This window comes from Otolemur garnettii, unplaced genomic scaffold (assembly GCF_000181295.1).
Source record: "Otolemur garnettii isolate 467f Iridium unplaced genomic scaffold, OtoGar3 scaffold00007, whole genome shotgun sequence".
NCBI classification, from domain to species: Eukaryota; Metazoa; Chordata; class Mammalia; order Primates; family Galagidae; genus Otolemur; species Otolemur garnettii.
The window spans coordinates 3,531,503-3,547,056 of NW_003852402.1; the positions used below are offsets into that span (position 1 = coordinate 3,531,503).

The 15,554-nt window shown below is 56.5% G+C and overlaps 1 protein-coding gene across 1 annotated transcript in view; it reads left to right on the forward strand.

Annotated features, from left to right (window-relative positions):
* WNT7B (Wnt family member 7B) overlaps positions 1-15,554 on the forward strand; it is a 50,545-nt gene that overhangs the window by 12,347 nt on the left and 22,644 nt on the right. Inside the window, exon 2 of the mRNA XM_003783110.1 lies at positions 11,054-11,280. Coding sequence (XP_003783158.1) covers positions 11,054-11,280 — 227 coding nt within the window. The remainder of the gene's footprint in view (positions 1-11,053; positions 11,281-15,554) is intronic.

A 15,554-nucleotide genomic window follows, 5' to 3' on the forward strand; every position in this document is an offset into this window, starting at 1 on the left:
CTGACACGCCCCCTCTGGAGGGAGCCAGGTCTATCACCCAGCTGTCTCTGTCTCCCAGGCTCATCCTGGGTGCCCCATCACATCGCCACATCGACCCAGGGATGGCTGGCCTCCAGGGTACCATGCTCCTGTGAATAGAGGTGCTGCTTGGCCCCCATCATTGCCCCAGCAGGACTGTTGTCCATACCCTTTGGTGGCACTGCCCCAGGGTGGAGGACCAAGTTGGGCATGCCCAGCTCCTTAGAGAGACCTTCCTGAGCCTCAGACCCATGACACAGGTAGAGGTGCCAGGAAGCCACCCCATCCAGAGTGTTCAGGAGTATGCCTTGTAGGGTGGCAGGGCCAGGCAGGCTGGTGTCCTGGGAGGTGGCAGGGAGTCATCAGTACCAGCCTCCACTCTGCCTCTACACTTGCAGTAGCTCAGAGGGTACAAGGTCACAGGGCATAGGGCTTGCAAGGACATAACCCCGGGTGATGGAGGTTATGGGATAATGTTGTTGGACTGGAGGTGGCGGGCTGCCTGTGAGCTCCCACCTGTCCTCTCTTGGAATATACCTTGCCAGCCATGTGGTGGAGTGGGCTGCCTTCCAGCCTGCAGCTCTTGGAGATGTGGGGGGACCTCCCTCCCCTTCCTGTACTCTTTTACTTCCTTTCCAGCACCTTTAGGAGAGAGGCAGGGTGTGCAGTGTGATGACTGCAGGTGTCAGGGAAGCTCTCTTGGGTCTAGCCCTGGCCCTGAGGAGCAGTGTGGGGGTGGGGAGAGCTAGGACTTGGCAGTCAGCTCTGACTGAGGGGCCAGAGCTGAGCCCTGGCTTCCCCTTGCTGCCTTCCATGAGGCAGAGGTGGGCATTCCTGCAGCAGGGAGGATGGGAGGGTGGGAGGAGGCAGAGCAGGAAGTGAAGGTAAAGTGAGGCTTAGTCTCAGCCCTGCCTTGCAGTCTGCAGAGAGGTGGTGGCTCACTGTCCACTACCGAGGTCACTGGGCCCCCACACCCGCCACTCAGACCACATCAAGAAAGCCAAAGTGCTGACCCAGCCATGAAGTGTCCAGACTCCCAGCCTAGCCCTGGGCCAACAGGGCCTGCCAGCTCCCTCCCACCTGTTCCGCCTGCCTGTCCACCCATCCATCTGTCCTGAAGTTTCAGGTTGGCATTGTGGTCACCCAGGCCTGCAAGACACCCCCGCATCTGACAGATCTGGGGCATCACGGCCAAGGCCAGGACCGGAGGGGAGGTCTCTTCCCTGCTTGGGCCTCAGCTTGCTGTGCAGCCTCAGGTGCCATGGCATTTGTGGATGTTGGTGACCATGGGAAGCAAAGAGAAGGGTCTGGGGTGAGGCCTAGGGAAGGGCATTGCTGCATCTGGGCCCTATTGGGCTCCTCAGGAGCCTGGCACAGTTGGATCTTGCTGGGAGCTGGGAGACACCTGGGGGGCTTCTAGGAGCTGAGTCTGCAGCCAAGCCTGGCTGCTGGAGTGAGCAGTGTGTCCCTGGAGAGGGATGTGCTGGTCCAGTGTGTCATGATGGGCCCTGCATGCCAATAGAGGTCTGGAAGGTTCTGAGGTCAGAGGTCAGCATCCTAAGGCTTTAAGGTCATGATGACAGGGTGAGGCTCTGATTTCACAGACTTAGCAGATGTAGGGGCTCCAGCCCTCCGATCTCCTTAGCCATGGGCTCCGTGTACCAGTGGGGGATACAGAAGACCCTTGGCTGTGGCTTGCCCACCTGCAGTGGCCTCAGCCTGGCTCAGGGCCCCTGCCCCTCTGCTTGCTTTCTCCCAGGAAGCCTGGTTTCTTTCCAGGGTGGGGTCCTAGGATGCCAGGCCAGGAATGCCAGCTATGTGGGGAGGGTGGGAGGGCAGCTGCCTGCCAGGGGTATGAATGAGTGAGCGAGTGGACACTGTGCTCCCTTCCCCAGGAACACCACGGGCGGCGAGCTGAACGGGGCAGTGGCCTGGAAAGATTTCGGCAGACAGGACTCCGCCATGCAGAGGGAGCAGCTCGCAGGAGGCTCCACTCACAGGCAGGGTTTCTCCCACAGGGATAGACGGACGAACTGAGGCCCAGAGGGGCCGATGAAAGTTAGCAGCAGAGCAGAACTTGCACACAGGATTCCACACCCTAGCGTCCCTCTCCAGGATCCAGTTGCAGACACCTGGATTGTCACCTCTGCCCCTTGCTACATGGATGGGAAACTGAGGCCAGGCAGGGCAAGGCGTGGAGAAGGTTGGTCTTAGGCCCTGTTCTCCCAGACACCTCTCAGGAAGCCTCCTCCTGCTCCACCCACATGGCTCTCTTCCTGGCCCTCTCTCTCAGCCTTGGTTTCCTCACCTGTAAGGTCGGGCTGGCATGGCCCATGGTGAAGAGATACCATGGACCTGGGTGTGGCAGGGTGGAGACATGTCCCAGCGGCCAGCACACAGTGGGCACTGCTCAGAAAGGGGGTCTTTGGCCTGTCCTTCTGCCACAGGTGTATGGGGGGGGGCAAGTGAGGGATGGGCCAGATGGCTAGGGGTGGGCTGCTATCAGACCTGCTTTTCTCTTAGCACTCACCAGGGTCCACGTTCTTTGTATCCGTACCAGGAGGGAGAGGGGCTGTTTGCCAAAGGAGGGCTGGTTGGCTCTTATTTTCAGGTGAGAAAACTGAGGTTAGAGCACCACTGGGGGTGTGGAAGTGGCCAGCCCCCACAGCCCCCACCAAACTGGGCCGTGAGCCCCAGCAGAGGGAAGATAAGCAGATTTGGGGAAGGACAGGCTGCCTAAGTGCCACTGGGCCCCTGGCCCCAGGTGTGTGGAACTCTGACACATTTGTTCCATCACACAGACTAAGGCTCTGGGGACCCTGCTGGTGCCTCGCTCTGGCACGGTGACATGCCCCCTCTGTCTTCTCTGAGCTGGGGGAAGGTTTCAGGGGGCTGATGAATGACCCAGACCTGGCAGGCATTTTCACCCCATTTGACAGGCAGGAGCACTGAGGCCACTGCTAGCAACCCCCCATACTCCAGTGTCAGAGAAGAGTCTGTGTGTGGTTGGAAAGTTCCAGGTCAGTCCCTGCCCACCTGAGGGAGAGACTGGCAGAGACAGCCCTAGGTGGGCGTGGGGGCCAGACACTGCCCTCCTGGGTACTTGCCGAGTTACTTCCTGGACAAGTGGACCCAGGCCCGCCTCCCTGGCTGATCACAGATAATTAGAACATTCTTCAAATATTTTGCTGGAGGATGCCCGAGAAGGAAGAATTACAAAGTGCCCCGGGCCAGGAGCGTGGGCTGGAGAAGCTGAGGGCAGCTGGGCAGCTGGGGCCGGGGCCGGGGTGGGTGGGAGGTGGGGAACTGGCCCAGGCTCAGTCAGCCTGTCCTACTTCCCAGGAAGCTGGGTTGTGGGGACAGCTCATCCAAAGGTGGCTTACCTCCAGGAGCTAGGCAATGTTAGGGATCTTTGCCCTGGGGAGTCTGCAGCTGGTGGTCAGGCACAGAATCTCAGGGCTCCTAGAGGGGGCTGGTGGGTGAGGAGGTCTGTGCAAGGGAGACATTGCAGGCAGAGCGAAGGGCATTGTGGGTAAAAGTGAGGGATGAAGGGTGTGCCTGGGGCCACCTGGTCAAGCAGCCAGTGAGGAGCAGCCCAGATGGGGGCTGGGAGGGGCTCAGGCCGACTCAGGGACCACAGTCCTGTGGGGTGGGCTGGGGAGCAGGCCAGAGCTGGGCCAGGACACTGGTGGGCAGCTCCAGGGACAGAGTGGGGTGTGCTGTGGGAGCCCGACTCAGCCTGCAGAATGGGGGACTCCTCTTAACTTGGGGGGCTTCCTTCTGTAAGATCCTGTCAGGGCAGGCCCACCCCAAAGTGTATTTTTATGGCCAGCTGAAAATATCCTATGTGAGGGAATATCCTTTCTGACCCAGAGGAAGCCTGCAGCCATCTTGAAGCCTGGCCCCAAATGCAGCCACCTACCCTTAGGGAGTTAGCAAGGGAGATAGCTGTCCAGGCAGACAAGGGACCACACTCTCCTGCCCCCTTTGAGGGTCAGGGACAGGTGTGTCATGGGGAAAGGCTGACTACCAGGAGCAGGAGGTACAGATTCAGCCCCTGCCCCTGCCTTCCTGAGCTGCTGGGCAGGCCATGGACATTTCTGGATTCCTATTCTGAGAGAATAACAGTAATAATAATTGTTATTATTGCATTGGCCCCCTGAGGGGACTCTAAGCCCAGTCCAGCACACAGTAGGTGCTCTCTTTGCCTGCAGGTGCTGAAAACCCCAACAGTATGAGAAACTTAGGTTCACCTCCTGCCTGTGGGGCAGGCTTTGGAGGGGGGTGACTCCATGAATGAGCAGTGGTGTCGTAGACAGGCAGGGGACAGGATGGCTCCAATCTGGGGCACAGGTGAGACACTGCCTCCTCCCTGGGCTCAGGGTCCTGATTGTGTGATAACAGGTCATCCTAATGTTTCCTGAGGATGCTGGAGGGGACTCCAGACTGGGCCTCGGCAGAGGTGGGGCCAGGAGGTGACCAGGGTCTTAACCAGAGTGGCTAAGGCCCAGAGCTCTGGGATAAAGAGTGGGTGGGCAGCATTGCCCTCCAGCCCCAGTGCTAGGCAGGGTACAGGCAGAGAGCAGGAAGGCACCTCACAACCCCCAGGGTCTTCTGTCCCCATCTCCTCACTGTCTGGGAGCTGCCAGGGCAGCCTGCTGGCCTCATTTGGGCTCCACAGAGGCTGAGTCTGAGCTGGGGTGGAGGAACCCTGCAGGGGGTCTGTTTCAGGATAGTACCTGGTGGCCCCCAGGAGCCCCTGCTGCAGGAGGGGTTCACACCACCACAGGCCAGACACACAGGAATGATTTTTTATTTTTGAGACAGTCTCACTTTGTTGCCCTGGGTAGAGTGCTATAGCATCATAGCTCACAGCAACCTCAAACTCCTGAGCTCAGGCAATCCTCTTGCCTCAGCCTCCTGAGTAACTGGTACTGCTGGCGTCCATCCTGATATCTGGCTAGTTTTTCTGTTTTTTAGTAGACACAACGTCTCGCTCATGCTCAGGCTGGTCTTGAACTCTTAAGCTCAAGCAATCCACCTACCTTAGCCTCCTAGAGTGCTAGGATTACAGGCGTGAGGCACTTCACCCATGATTTTTCATGCTAATATTTCAGCTTTTAACTGTGCTTTCTAAATTTTAATTATTATGAGAAAGCTTGGAGTTTTTATTCTTGCCTCTTTTGACAGCCCTGTTTTCAATGAAGTCGTGCATTGTAATACTTTACTTTTTGTTTTCAGGTATAACTAACATAAAGTGCAAGCATGTCAAACCGACAGCCCAGTGCATTTTGATGTATGTGAGCACCGTGTAACCACCTTGGGATACAGGACATTTGGGCATGCTCCTCCCAGCCAGCGCTTTGCACCTCAGGGTAGCTCTCCTCTGCTTTCTGTCTCAAAGATGCAGTTTGCTGGTCCTGCAGCTCCGTGGAGTGGGGGAACCATGTCTGTCTTGTCCATCTTCTTTCCCTCAGCACAATGTCGGTGAGATGTGTCCGTGATGATGCCTATGAGGGCTTGTTCTTTTCCATTGCTGTGTGGTGTCATCCAGAACTCATCATACTTTATTTATCTGTTCCTTTGTTGGTGGACACCCAGCTTGTGCTGCAGACACGTGCATTGTCCTTTGGTGACCATGAGCATCTCAGCATCTCCTTTCTGTTGGCTGTACAGATGCCAGAGTGAGGTAGCAGAGTCACAGGGAGAACTGATCCAGGCTAGTGACCGAGGGATGGTGGATACAGTGACTGATGTAGACACCTACTGGCTTCGGAATTGCTCATTGCCCTAAGTGTTGGGGTCCCAATAGACACAGCTGGTCTCTGGTCCCCCAGAGGGGCTGGATCTGGTTGGCTCAGAGACTGTGTGTCCAATGAGTGGGGTCAGTTGTGGGTCCCCCGTCTCTGTCCTCAGGGTAAATAATGGCCACATCGGTTTTGTCTCGCTGCAGGACAGCTGCCAAGTGCTATGGGCGCCACATCGTGTGTTCCTCCCAGTGGCTCTAGGGTGTATCAGGGCTACCATTACTCCCATTTTACAGAAGCAAAAATGGAGGCACAGAGAGGTAGAGAAACTTGCCTGAAGTCTCACACCTGGGAAGAGGCAGATTCAGGGTCCTGCCCCTGATCCCAGGGCTACAGGGGGCAGCCAAGCACCTGGATGGCGCAGTGGAGGACTTACCTCCCAGCCACTTCTGCTCCCATCTGTCACCAGGGAGTGTCCTCACCTGACCCTCACCCCCACTTGAACCCCTCAGTCTAGAGGGACCCCCCTTCCCTTGGGGCTGCTCATCAGTAGCAGGACCTCCCCCTCCTCCAGTGGCCCCTTATCCCCCATGCAGATCCCCATGCTGAGACCAGAGGGCCTTGTCCACAGTCCCTGGGGGATGAGCAGGGGTTTCTTTTCTGAGGGATGAACCCTTCCCCTGTGAGTGCCCAGTGGGGCACTGGCCTGGGCCAGGGTAAGCAGTTTCCAGACTTGTGGCCCACTCCTCCTGGCATCTTGCCTATGTTCTGATGCCCGGATCAGCATAGGAGATGAGCCCAGAGCAGAATTGTCTACGGAAAATGCCAGTGCCTGAAACTCAGAAGTCCCCGCCCAGCACCCCTGTGCTTGTGGGCTGCTCAGAGCCTCCCTGGCCAACCCGTGGGGCACCAGAGCAGACCGCTGAAGGCCACAATGCCAGCTCAGAGGGGTTCTCACTTTGCAGGTGAAAGCAGCATCCACCCCAAAGGGCCCTGACTCCCAGCAGCAGTGGTCCCAGCACTGTTCCTGGTCGTCCAGCTGGCCTCCTGCAAAGGCTGCCTATTTAGTTACTATGTGTAGTATTTCCACCCTACCTCTCCTGCCCCAGTCACCTGTCTGCAGCCCCTTCCCCTCTAGGAGGAAGGGGGGTACAAGGAGGGGGGCAGTGGTCCAACTGGACGGTGATGAGGAAGATGATGGAGGCCTGTGGACCCAGAATGAGTATGGCCTAAAGGATCTTAACAGAGAAGGGCTTCAGCTGTTTGAAGAGTAAGAAGTGGGCCCTGTGCCTGGCCCAGGCTGTCCCTGGGTGTGAGCCAGGCACCCACTGTGTGTGGCTCTGTAATCCACAATGCTGCCTCCACCTGTGTTCTGGAAGCCCCCTAGCTTCCCTGAAACCCCACACCCACACCTGGGGATGGGGTGGCTACCTTTCAAGGTGAGGATTAAGTGAGACTCAGAAGAGGTCCTCAAACACCCAGAGCTGGCCCTAAAGTGGAGCATCAATATTGCTAGTGGAACCCCCACCTGAGGCAGACAGTGCTGAAATTGTTCCTAGCTTGTTGACCCTATCTGGATATTTGTGCATCAGTGTGACCCTGTTCCCTGCTGCCTTCACTTCACCTCCATCCTATGCACTGGGACTCGGGGGCGTGTCTAGGGCCCCCAATCTCCTGCTCAATTGGCCTCACACATCCCTGGTGGAGCATTCGAGACTATGGGCAGGGCCCTCCAGTCCCCTTTCCCTGGGTCCTACCCTACACTGGGGGGTGTGGGGCAGTCCTGTGTATAGATGTTGTTATTTAATATTGTGATTAAAATACACATAAAATAAAATTTACCATTTTAACTGTTATAAAATGTGTACACTCAGTGGCATCAGTCCTTCCACCATGCCCTGTGACTGCCACCTCTGTCTGGTTCCCAGACTTGCTCCTCACTTGGCTGGGAATCTCACACCTATTATGCAGTCACTCCCTGCTTCTCCTCCCAGCCACTTTCTACCTCTGTGTATTTGGTTGTTCTGGGCAGGTCACATAAATGGGATCTTACAACATGTGGTCATAGTGTCTGGTGCCCGATGCCTCTGAGATATCTCCACACTGTAGTGTGAATCAGCATTGATCCCTTCATATGGCCAAATAATATTCCACTGTGTGGATAGGTGACATCTTGTCCATCAGGTCATCCACCGATGGACATTTGGGTTTGCTTCTACGCTTTGGTTATTATGAATAGTGCTGCTCTGAACATTTGGGTACAAGTCCCCGTCCTAACACCCATCTTCGGATCTTTTTGGATATTTACGAGGAGTGAAATCGCCAGTTAACGCTGTTTCATTTACTGAAGAACAGCCACACCGTCATCTGTGGTGGCAGCAGCACTTTCAATTCCCCTCAGTCATGTATGAGGGCTCCCATTTTTCCACATCCCCAACAACACTTTGCTATTGTCTGGGTTTGCTTTTTTTACATCAGGGCCGTCCTAATAGGTGTGGAGTGGTCATTTCATTGTGGTCTTAGTCTGTGTCTCCCCAGTGCCTGGGAAGGGTGAGCATCTTTACACGTACTTGTTGACATTTCCATATCTTCTTTGGAAAAATGTCTAGTCCGAGTCCTTGGCCCATCTTAAAATTGGATTGTCTTTCTCTTGCTGAGTGGCGGGAGTTCTTTTGGACCTGATTCTTGAGAACTGACTCTTTCATTTTTCATTCATCCACTCCACAAACCCTTGGGGTGGCAGCACCAGGCAGCCCTGAGGAGCTGATTGAGCTCGGGCTTGGCACTATCCTGGACGTGCCTACTGTCAGGTGGGGAAGCTGGGCACCTTGAGATGAGCTTTGCACTTGCAACAAGTGCCCATAGCATGACACCCCCCGCCCCCGTGCTGGGGCCAAGGGGTTTGAACACAGGGGCTTTCGCTGGGGCCTGGGTGGGGAGGAGGAGCATGCCAGACAAGGGAAGAGGGCTGCACCCAGAGGGACCTGCAGACACAAGGAAGTGGGTGGTCATCAGAGACCAGGTCCCTGGAGGCCCCTAGGAGGCAAAAGAACTTGGATGGTCTCATGGCATTGGGGAGCTATGGATGGGCTTTGAGCAGGGGAGTGATGTGGTCAAGTCTGGGTGCTAGTGGAGTTGAACGTAGGGAGCTGCCTGGAGGTGAGAGACCAGGGCTGAGGCCAGTGTAAGGGTCTACTCCTGCCCTCAGCGTCCATCCTAAGTTCCACAAGTCCCAGAAAGGCCCACTTTGTCAGGCTCCTGCCCCCAGCAGGGGCTCCTACAGCAGGCAGTGGGAGCTTGGCTGCCCTGAGCCTCCTGGAAGAATTCAGGCCTGGGGAGCATCCTTCAGGTCCAGGACCTGCGGTGGCTCTGCCCTCTGTGGAGGCCGGTGCCCTGCCGGGTTCCCATCCATCTCATTTCCCCAGCTCGGTTTTCTGAGGATCTACAATTACTTTGGGCTGAATTCCCCAGATTCCAGCCCGCTCCCAGCCCCACCCATCCAGATGCTCTTCCTCAACGCCAGCCTGGGGCGTTTCTGCCCATTGTGCCCGTGGGAGACCCGGGGAGGTCTTGGCCAGATTAGCGGGCCGGCTGGGCGGGCTATAGGGATTGAGTGTCGGCCTGGGCGCCGGGCGGCAGCACGTGCTGCGGGCTCAGGCCACATGGGGACTTTCCAGCTGGCCATGGGTGCTCAGCTGCCCTGGAAAAACACTGACTTGTTTCTCTTGAGAAAGGGGCTGGCAGGCTGTGGGTAGAAGGAGGGCCTCACCACACTGGAGGCCCAGCTTTGGGAGCCTCTGCTGGACCTTCCCACACACTTTGCCCCTCACTAACAGACCTGGTCAGGTGTTTGAAAGGCCACATGCTGCTTGCAAGTCAGTCTGAGAGAGGCCCTGCCCTCTCCCAGCTTGTTGTCTCTTGTAGGGGTGCTTAAAACCAACAACTGCTGTGGCTCCTTTGGAAAGTAGTTTAGCAACATCTCAAAAAGTTACAGAGTCACCGTATGACCCAGCAGCTCCACTCCAAGGTATATGTCCCCCAAAGACTGAAAACAGGAACTCAAGGACCTATGCGTGCACGATCACAGCGGCGTTTCTCAAAATAGTCAGAAAGTGGAAATGAGCTGAACGTTCCAGAGCAATGAATGGGGGACAGAATGTGTCCAGCCATGAACTAGAATACTACTCAGCCATGAGAAGGATGGGACACCCACCAGGGAAGGCCCTTGGGGGGTAACCTTGTTGCTAAGTGAAGGATGCCAGACACAAAAGGTCACATATTGGCTGAGTCCATCTCTCAGAAATGTCTAAAATAAGCAAAGCCATAGGAACAGGAAACAGACTGCGGGTTGCCAGGGTTTAGGGAAGGGGAGAATGGGGAGGGATAAGTGGGTATGGACAGAGTTTCCTTTTGGGGTCCTGAGAATACCTTGGAACCTGACAGGTGGAGGTCATACAACACTGAATATGCTAAATGCTATGGAACCGTGCACTTGAAAATGGTTAATTTTATGTTCTGGGAATTTGACCTCATTAAACAAACAAACAATCACACTGATAACACTGTAAGTAAAAAGTAAAGGGTGAGGCTTCCTGCTTGGGGCTTCAATTCCTGGGAGTTGTAATGAGATTGATGGCATCCTCAGGGAGCCGCTGGGGGACCTCAGAGCTGTAATACAGTCCCCTGGGGGGCCCAGGACACTGCAGCTGCCGTTCATCCACTGACTGCACCCAGCCACTGCTACATGAGTGCAAACAGCACAGCCATCCCTCAGCATGCAGCCTTTCTCGCTGTGTTCATCTGAGCCTGTGTGGGGTTGGGGAGACAGGTGTTTTATACCTGTTTCATGGGTGTGGAAACTGAGGCTTATGGAGGCGATGCTTTCCCCAGTCCCGTGGGGGCTCCCATGCCTGCCTGGCCCAGATGCCTTGGGGGGTATCAGCGTGTCTGCAAGTGATGGGTGAACCCAGTGGCTGGGGAGCTGTGGATGGTCCAGAGTTGGTGGTTGTTCAATGCCAGGTATGATGCTGTGTGAGCTGAAGGGTCTGCGTGTCTGATCTAGAGGCTTGTGAGAGTGGTTTCTGCATGTGTGTGACTGATTCTATGGTTCTTGTATTCTGAGGCCAGGAGGGCTGGGTGTGTACCTTCTCAGACTGGGGTCACCAGTGTGAGTTGAGGGCTGGGGGCAGAGTCTGAGAGGCTGAGTTGGAGGAGGACAAAGAGGGGAGGATGTCCCCCAGCCCGGCACCCGGTCTCATGGCCTGTGTTTCTTCTCCCTGCCTCCGCAGAGCGCTGTCATCCGTGGTGGCCCTGGGAGCCAACATCATCTGCAACAAGATTCCTGGCTTGGCCCCGCGGCAGCGCGCCATCTGCCAGAGCCGGCCCGATGCCATCATTGTGATCGGGGAGGGGGCGCAGATGGGCATCAACGAGTGCCAGTACCAGTTCCGCTTTGGGCGCTGGAACTGCTCCGCCCTCGGCGAGAGGACTGTCTTCGGGCAAGAGCTCCGAGTAGGTAAGGGCACCTCTGGGCTCCAGAAGCCTGGCCACTAGGACCAGGGCTAGGGGCCTAGAAAAACTCCCCTGTCGACTGAGGGCCTCCCACTAGCTGGCTTCTTTGCCCTCAGCAACCTTCCCCAGCCCTTCTCCATGCCTGGCCCAGCCCTTAGAGACAGGGTGGGGGCTTGCTGTAGCCTATGGGCCTGGGGCCATGGTCCTGATGTGGACCTGAATTCAAAGGCCGGTGTTGGGGCAGCACTGGACGGTGGTTAGGGACACACACCACTGCTGCCCATTAGCCATGGAGACTTCAGCACGTTGCTTGTCTCTGTGCCTCCATTTCTGTATCTGGAAAATCCGGATAAAAGCAGTATTAACTGTGGGAGGTTATTGGGGGCTTGATGAGAACAGTGTCTGGCCCCCAGGAAGTGCTGTATGATTGTTGTCCAGATTCCGTGAGGGGAAGGGCTTCCAGGCAGTGGGGACAACATGGAGACTGCTGCAGACTGCTGCAGCGTGACACAGGGAGCACCAATGAATCTGACAGCGGGTGGGTGCTTAGCCGTGGAGTCTGGCTGGGGAAGGGCTGAGCCTCCAGATGGACAGATACCAGCAGCCCCCAACACATGACATGTGGTGTGGCAGGATCCTGCTGACTGTGCACAGTCCTGGGGGCCATATGGCCCCTCTCTCTGGGAATGGGCTTCATTGTGCCCATTTTACAGATAAAAGGACTAATGCTCAGAGAGGAGCTTAACTAAAAAAGTAAGTTTTGGTTGGGCGGCACCTGTGGCTCAAAGGAGAAGGGTGCCGGGCCCATATACCAGAGGTGGTGGGTTCAAACCTGACCCGGGCCAAAAACTGCAAAAAAAAAAAAAGTAAGTTTTGGGCAAACCATGATGGTTCATCTTGTAATCTCTTACATTTTGAGAGGCTGAGGCAAGAGGATTACCTGGGCCAAGGGTGTGAGAACAGCCTGGGCAACACAGTGAGATCCTTTATCTCTAAAAACTAAGAAAAATTAGCTGGGTGCAGTAGTACATACCTGTAGGCCTAGCTGTAGGCCCTAGGGAGGCTGAGGCAGGAGGATTGCTTGCACCTAGGAGTTTGAGGCTGCAGTGAGCTGTGGTTATGCTATTGCACTCCAGCCTGGGAAACAGAGCAAGACCTTGTCTCTTTAAAAAAAGAAAAAAGTGAGTTTTGGAGCCTGACCTGGTTTTGAATCCATTGTGTGACATTGGGCACATCCTTCAGGGCAGTGCAGGGCCTCAGTTTCCTTTTGTGACGTGATCTCTGAGCCAGCAGGCCCCCATTTGGGTCCCCCATGCCTGTGTGCAGTGGTGCTCAGCAAACTGCTGTGGAATGCCTGAGGGTGGGTTGGGGACTGGCCTTGCCCTCCAGGCCATCGTGAGGGTCAGGGGGAAGTGTCGACGTGGGCATAGTGCCAGGCATGCAGGGGTGCCCAGCCTGAGGGCACAACCCGTCCTTCCGATCCGGAGGGCTGAGAAGCCTGGGCCCGCTGAATAGGCCGCAGCTGCCGGGACCTGGGCCAGGGCTGGGTTCTGTAGGGCTTGGAACACTGGTGCGGGGCGGGGGTGGCTCAGAGAAAAGCCCCTGGGGGCCCCTTTGTGGTGAGCAGCCTGTGGGTGGCACCGCCCCCTCCCTGGGGCCCACCACCCAAGTGCAGCTCCCTCCCTCCAGGTGGCAGGCGCTCAGGGTGGGGCTGCCCCATCCATCTTGGCAGGCAGGGCGTGGGCATGGGTGCCTGCTCTGTGCCAGGTGCCCACCTGCCTTCCCAGCCCTCAGCCCTGAGACTCTGGGCTCTCAGGCCCCTGGGGAGTTGTAAGGTCTCCCGAGGTCACTTGGTTTGGACACAGTGAGCTGATCCAGGTGTTTGTCACCCGTTCTGGTTGCAAATCATTCTGTGCCTGAATAGAGGGATAAGAGCTTGGACTTTATTTCATTCCCAGAGATTCAGGGGGCGAGGGACATGGTGATTCCCTCACTTCTGAGATAGTGGCGCCCATCTCAGTCTCTGCTTCTTGGGGGCCACCCGAGGCCCCCATTGTGCAAGTTGGAAGCAAATGTTTTGGCAGTGCTGTCCATGCCCACTGACCCCTCTGGCACCCTTGATCATCCCATGGGTCTTTGTCCAGGCCAGTAGTTACCTGTGTATTACTGAATTTCCTCCCATCCTCGGCTTTGGGGCCCTGGCTGCTGCCTTGGTCTTCAGGTCTCTCTGACTGCTCCTCTTCAGCCTGGCCCCGGTGGGGAAGTGCCAGTTCTTCTGGGTGCACTGTGGCCCCCCTCTCCTCTCTGCCATGACAGCAGGGACTCCCTCTGGCCATGGCTTCAAATCCATGGATCCATGAGAACCAATGGTCTGACACACTTGGTACCTTGCTGCTTCAGTCTCCTGTCCCCAGCCTGAACATCCAGTTGTCTCAGCAGAAACCTGGTATAATTTTCTGGTCCACCCTCTGTCTGGTCCATGTCCACGGTGGGGCCTGCTTTTCTGTCCTTTCCCTAGGCAGCTGTCACTGCCTCCTCCCCCTGCTAGCCCCACTTACTGAATTAAATAGACACCGTGCCATGTCCTTCCCTTCCTCCAAAATCTGCAGTTAGCACCCTGTCGCCCCAGGATAAAGTTAACTCTTTAGCGTGGGATCTGAGTAGCTGCACCTCATATCTCTAAACTAGAGCTTCTGCCATATCTGGCTTCTCCCTCTTCCCCAAGCATGCCAGGCTCCTTCCTACCTCCAGAAGTTTGCCCCTGCTATTTCTGAGCCTGGGAGGCTCCTCCCCCCTGTTTATTCAGATCTGATGTCCCCACTGGGGGAACAGAATGTCGTTTTCACCCCTTCCTCAGCACTGCCTCAGTTGTCCACAGCCAGGCCATGGCTACATCCTGGAGCATCATCCTCCTCACAGCTCCCAGGCTGGGCCCCGCTTCCTGGGGTGGGCTTTCTAGAGCCTAGGCCTGCGGTCTTGCTGCTCAGCCTATAGCCTTCTGGGGGCTCCTCGCTGCCCTCGGATGAAGGCCCAGCTCCTGGGCAGTGGGGCTCTGGCTGCAGGCTGAGCTGGGCCCAGTTCTCCAGGCAGGAGGACTCCTGATGGGTGCTTTGGGGGTGGGGAGAGGTCTGAGAAGGCACCTTGCTCTTCCTAGGCTGGGCTGCTGGGAGTCACGAGCAGGAAGTGGGGCTGGGCAGCAAGGCTGGCCCACGTCAGAGGTGTGTTGGGTGCCCCGGGCACGGGACTCCAGCTGGCCCATGAGCTGGCAAGCAGCTGGGGGCACTTGTGGGATCAGCCACTCAAGCAGTGCCAATTAATGATTGGCCCTGAGAGGGGAAATGTCCTGAACAGATGGGACAGCCCCTCAGGCCTGCCTGTGACCTTGGGCAGTGCCTGAATCTTGAGGGCTGAGAGGAAACCCCTGAAAAGGGCAAATCGACTCCCTGTGCAAAGTTCGAACCCCTTTTCTAGCACCTGGCGAGGTAGCTTGTCTGCCTCAGGGATGAGGTACTTACTATTCCCTATTAGGTGGCTGTTTCATATGGTGACCCTGCGGCAGCTTTGCCCAGGGCCTCGGGGTGCCAGGTCAACATGGTGCCCCTCAAGCCTGGTAGTCTCCACCCTCTGGCCACCTAAGCCTGTCTGGAGTCTGTTTCCTCATATATCAAGGTATCAAGGGAAGCTTTGGACTAGGCCCCTCCTAAGCCACCTCTTCTGCCTCTTAAAATGAGCTTGGGGGTGAGCATTGTCCCCACTCAGCAGCCTTCTGCCAGGGGAGTGGGAGGCAGAGAAATACATGGGGTAGTGAGAACCTAGCATTCCAGGAAAGTGTTAGAAATGTGGGCTCCGTGGCCCACAGGGGCCCCTGAGCAAGTCAGGGAGCTGCTAATGGGCACTGGGCACCGCAGTCAAATCAAGAAGCAAGGGCTTCCCTGAGGGAGTGACCCAGACCATGCTGGAGGTGAGTGTAGGGAAGGGCTCCAGGTGCAGGGAACCATTTTCATCAGAGCCCATGGCCCAGAGAGCTGATGGGATTTTCCAGAAACTAAAGGAGGTTCTCGGGCTATAGGAGGTGGAGAGGCCTGAATCTGGAGGGGTGGGGGCAAGCTTTGGCAAGGTTCTGAGAGACCAGGGGACACTCCTCTGCATGTTAGGGCCCTCTTGCCACTGCCCACTGCTGCCTCAGCCCAGAGTCCCCTGGGTCCCCCCAGTATGGGCATGGGGCGGAGGCTGTGTGTCCTTGCAGGATGTGGGGAGGCCCAGCCCTACCCCATCATG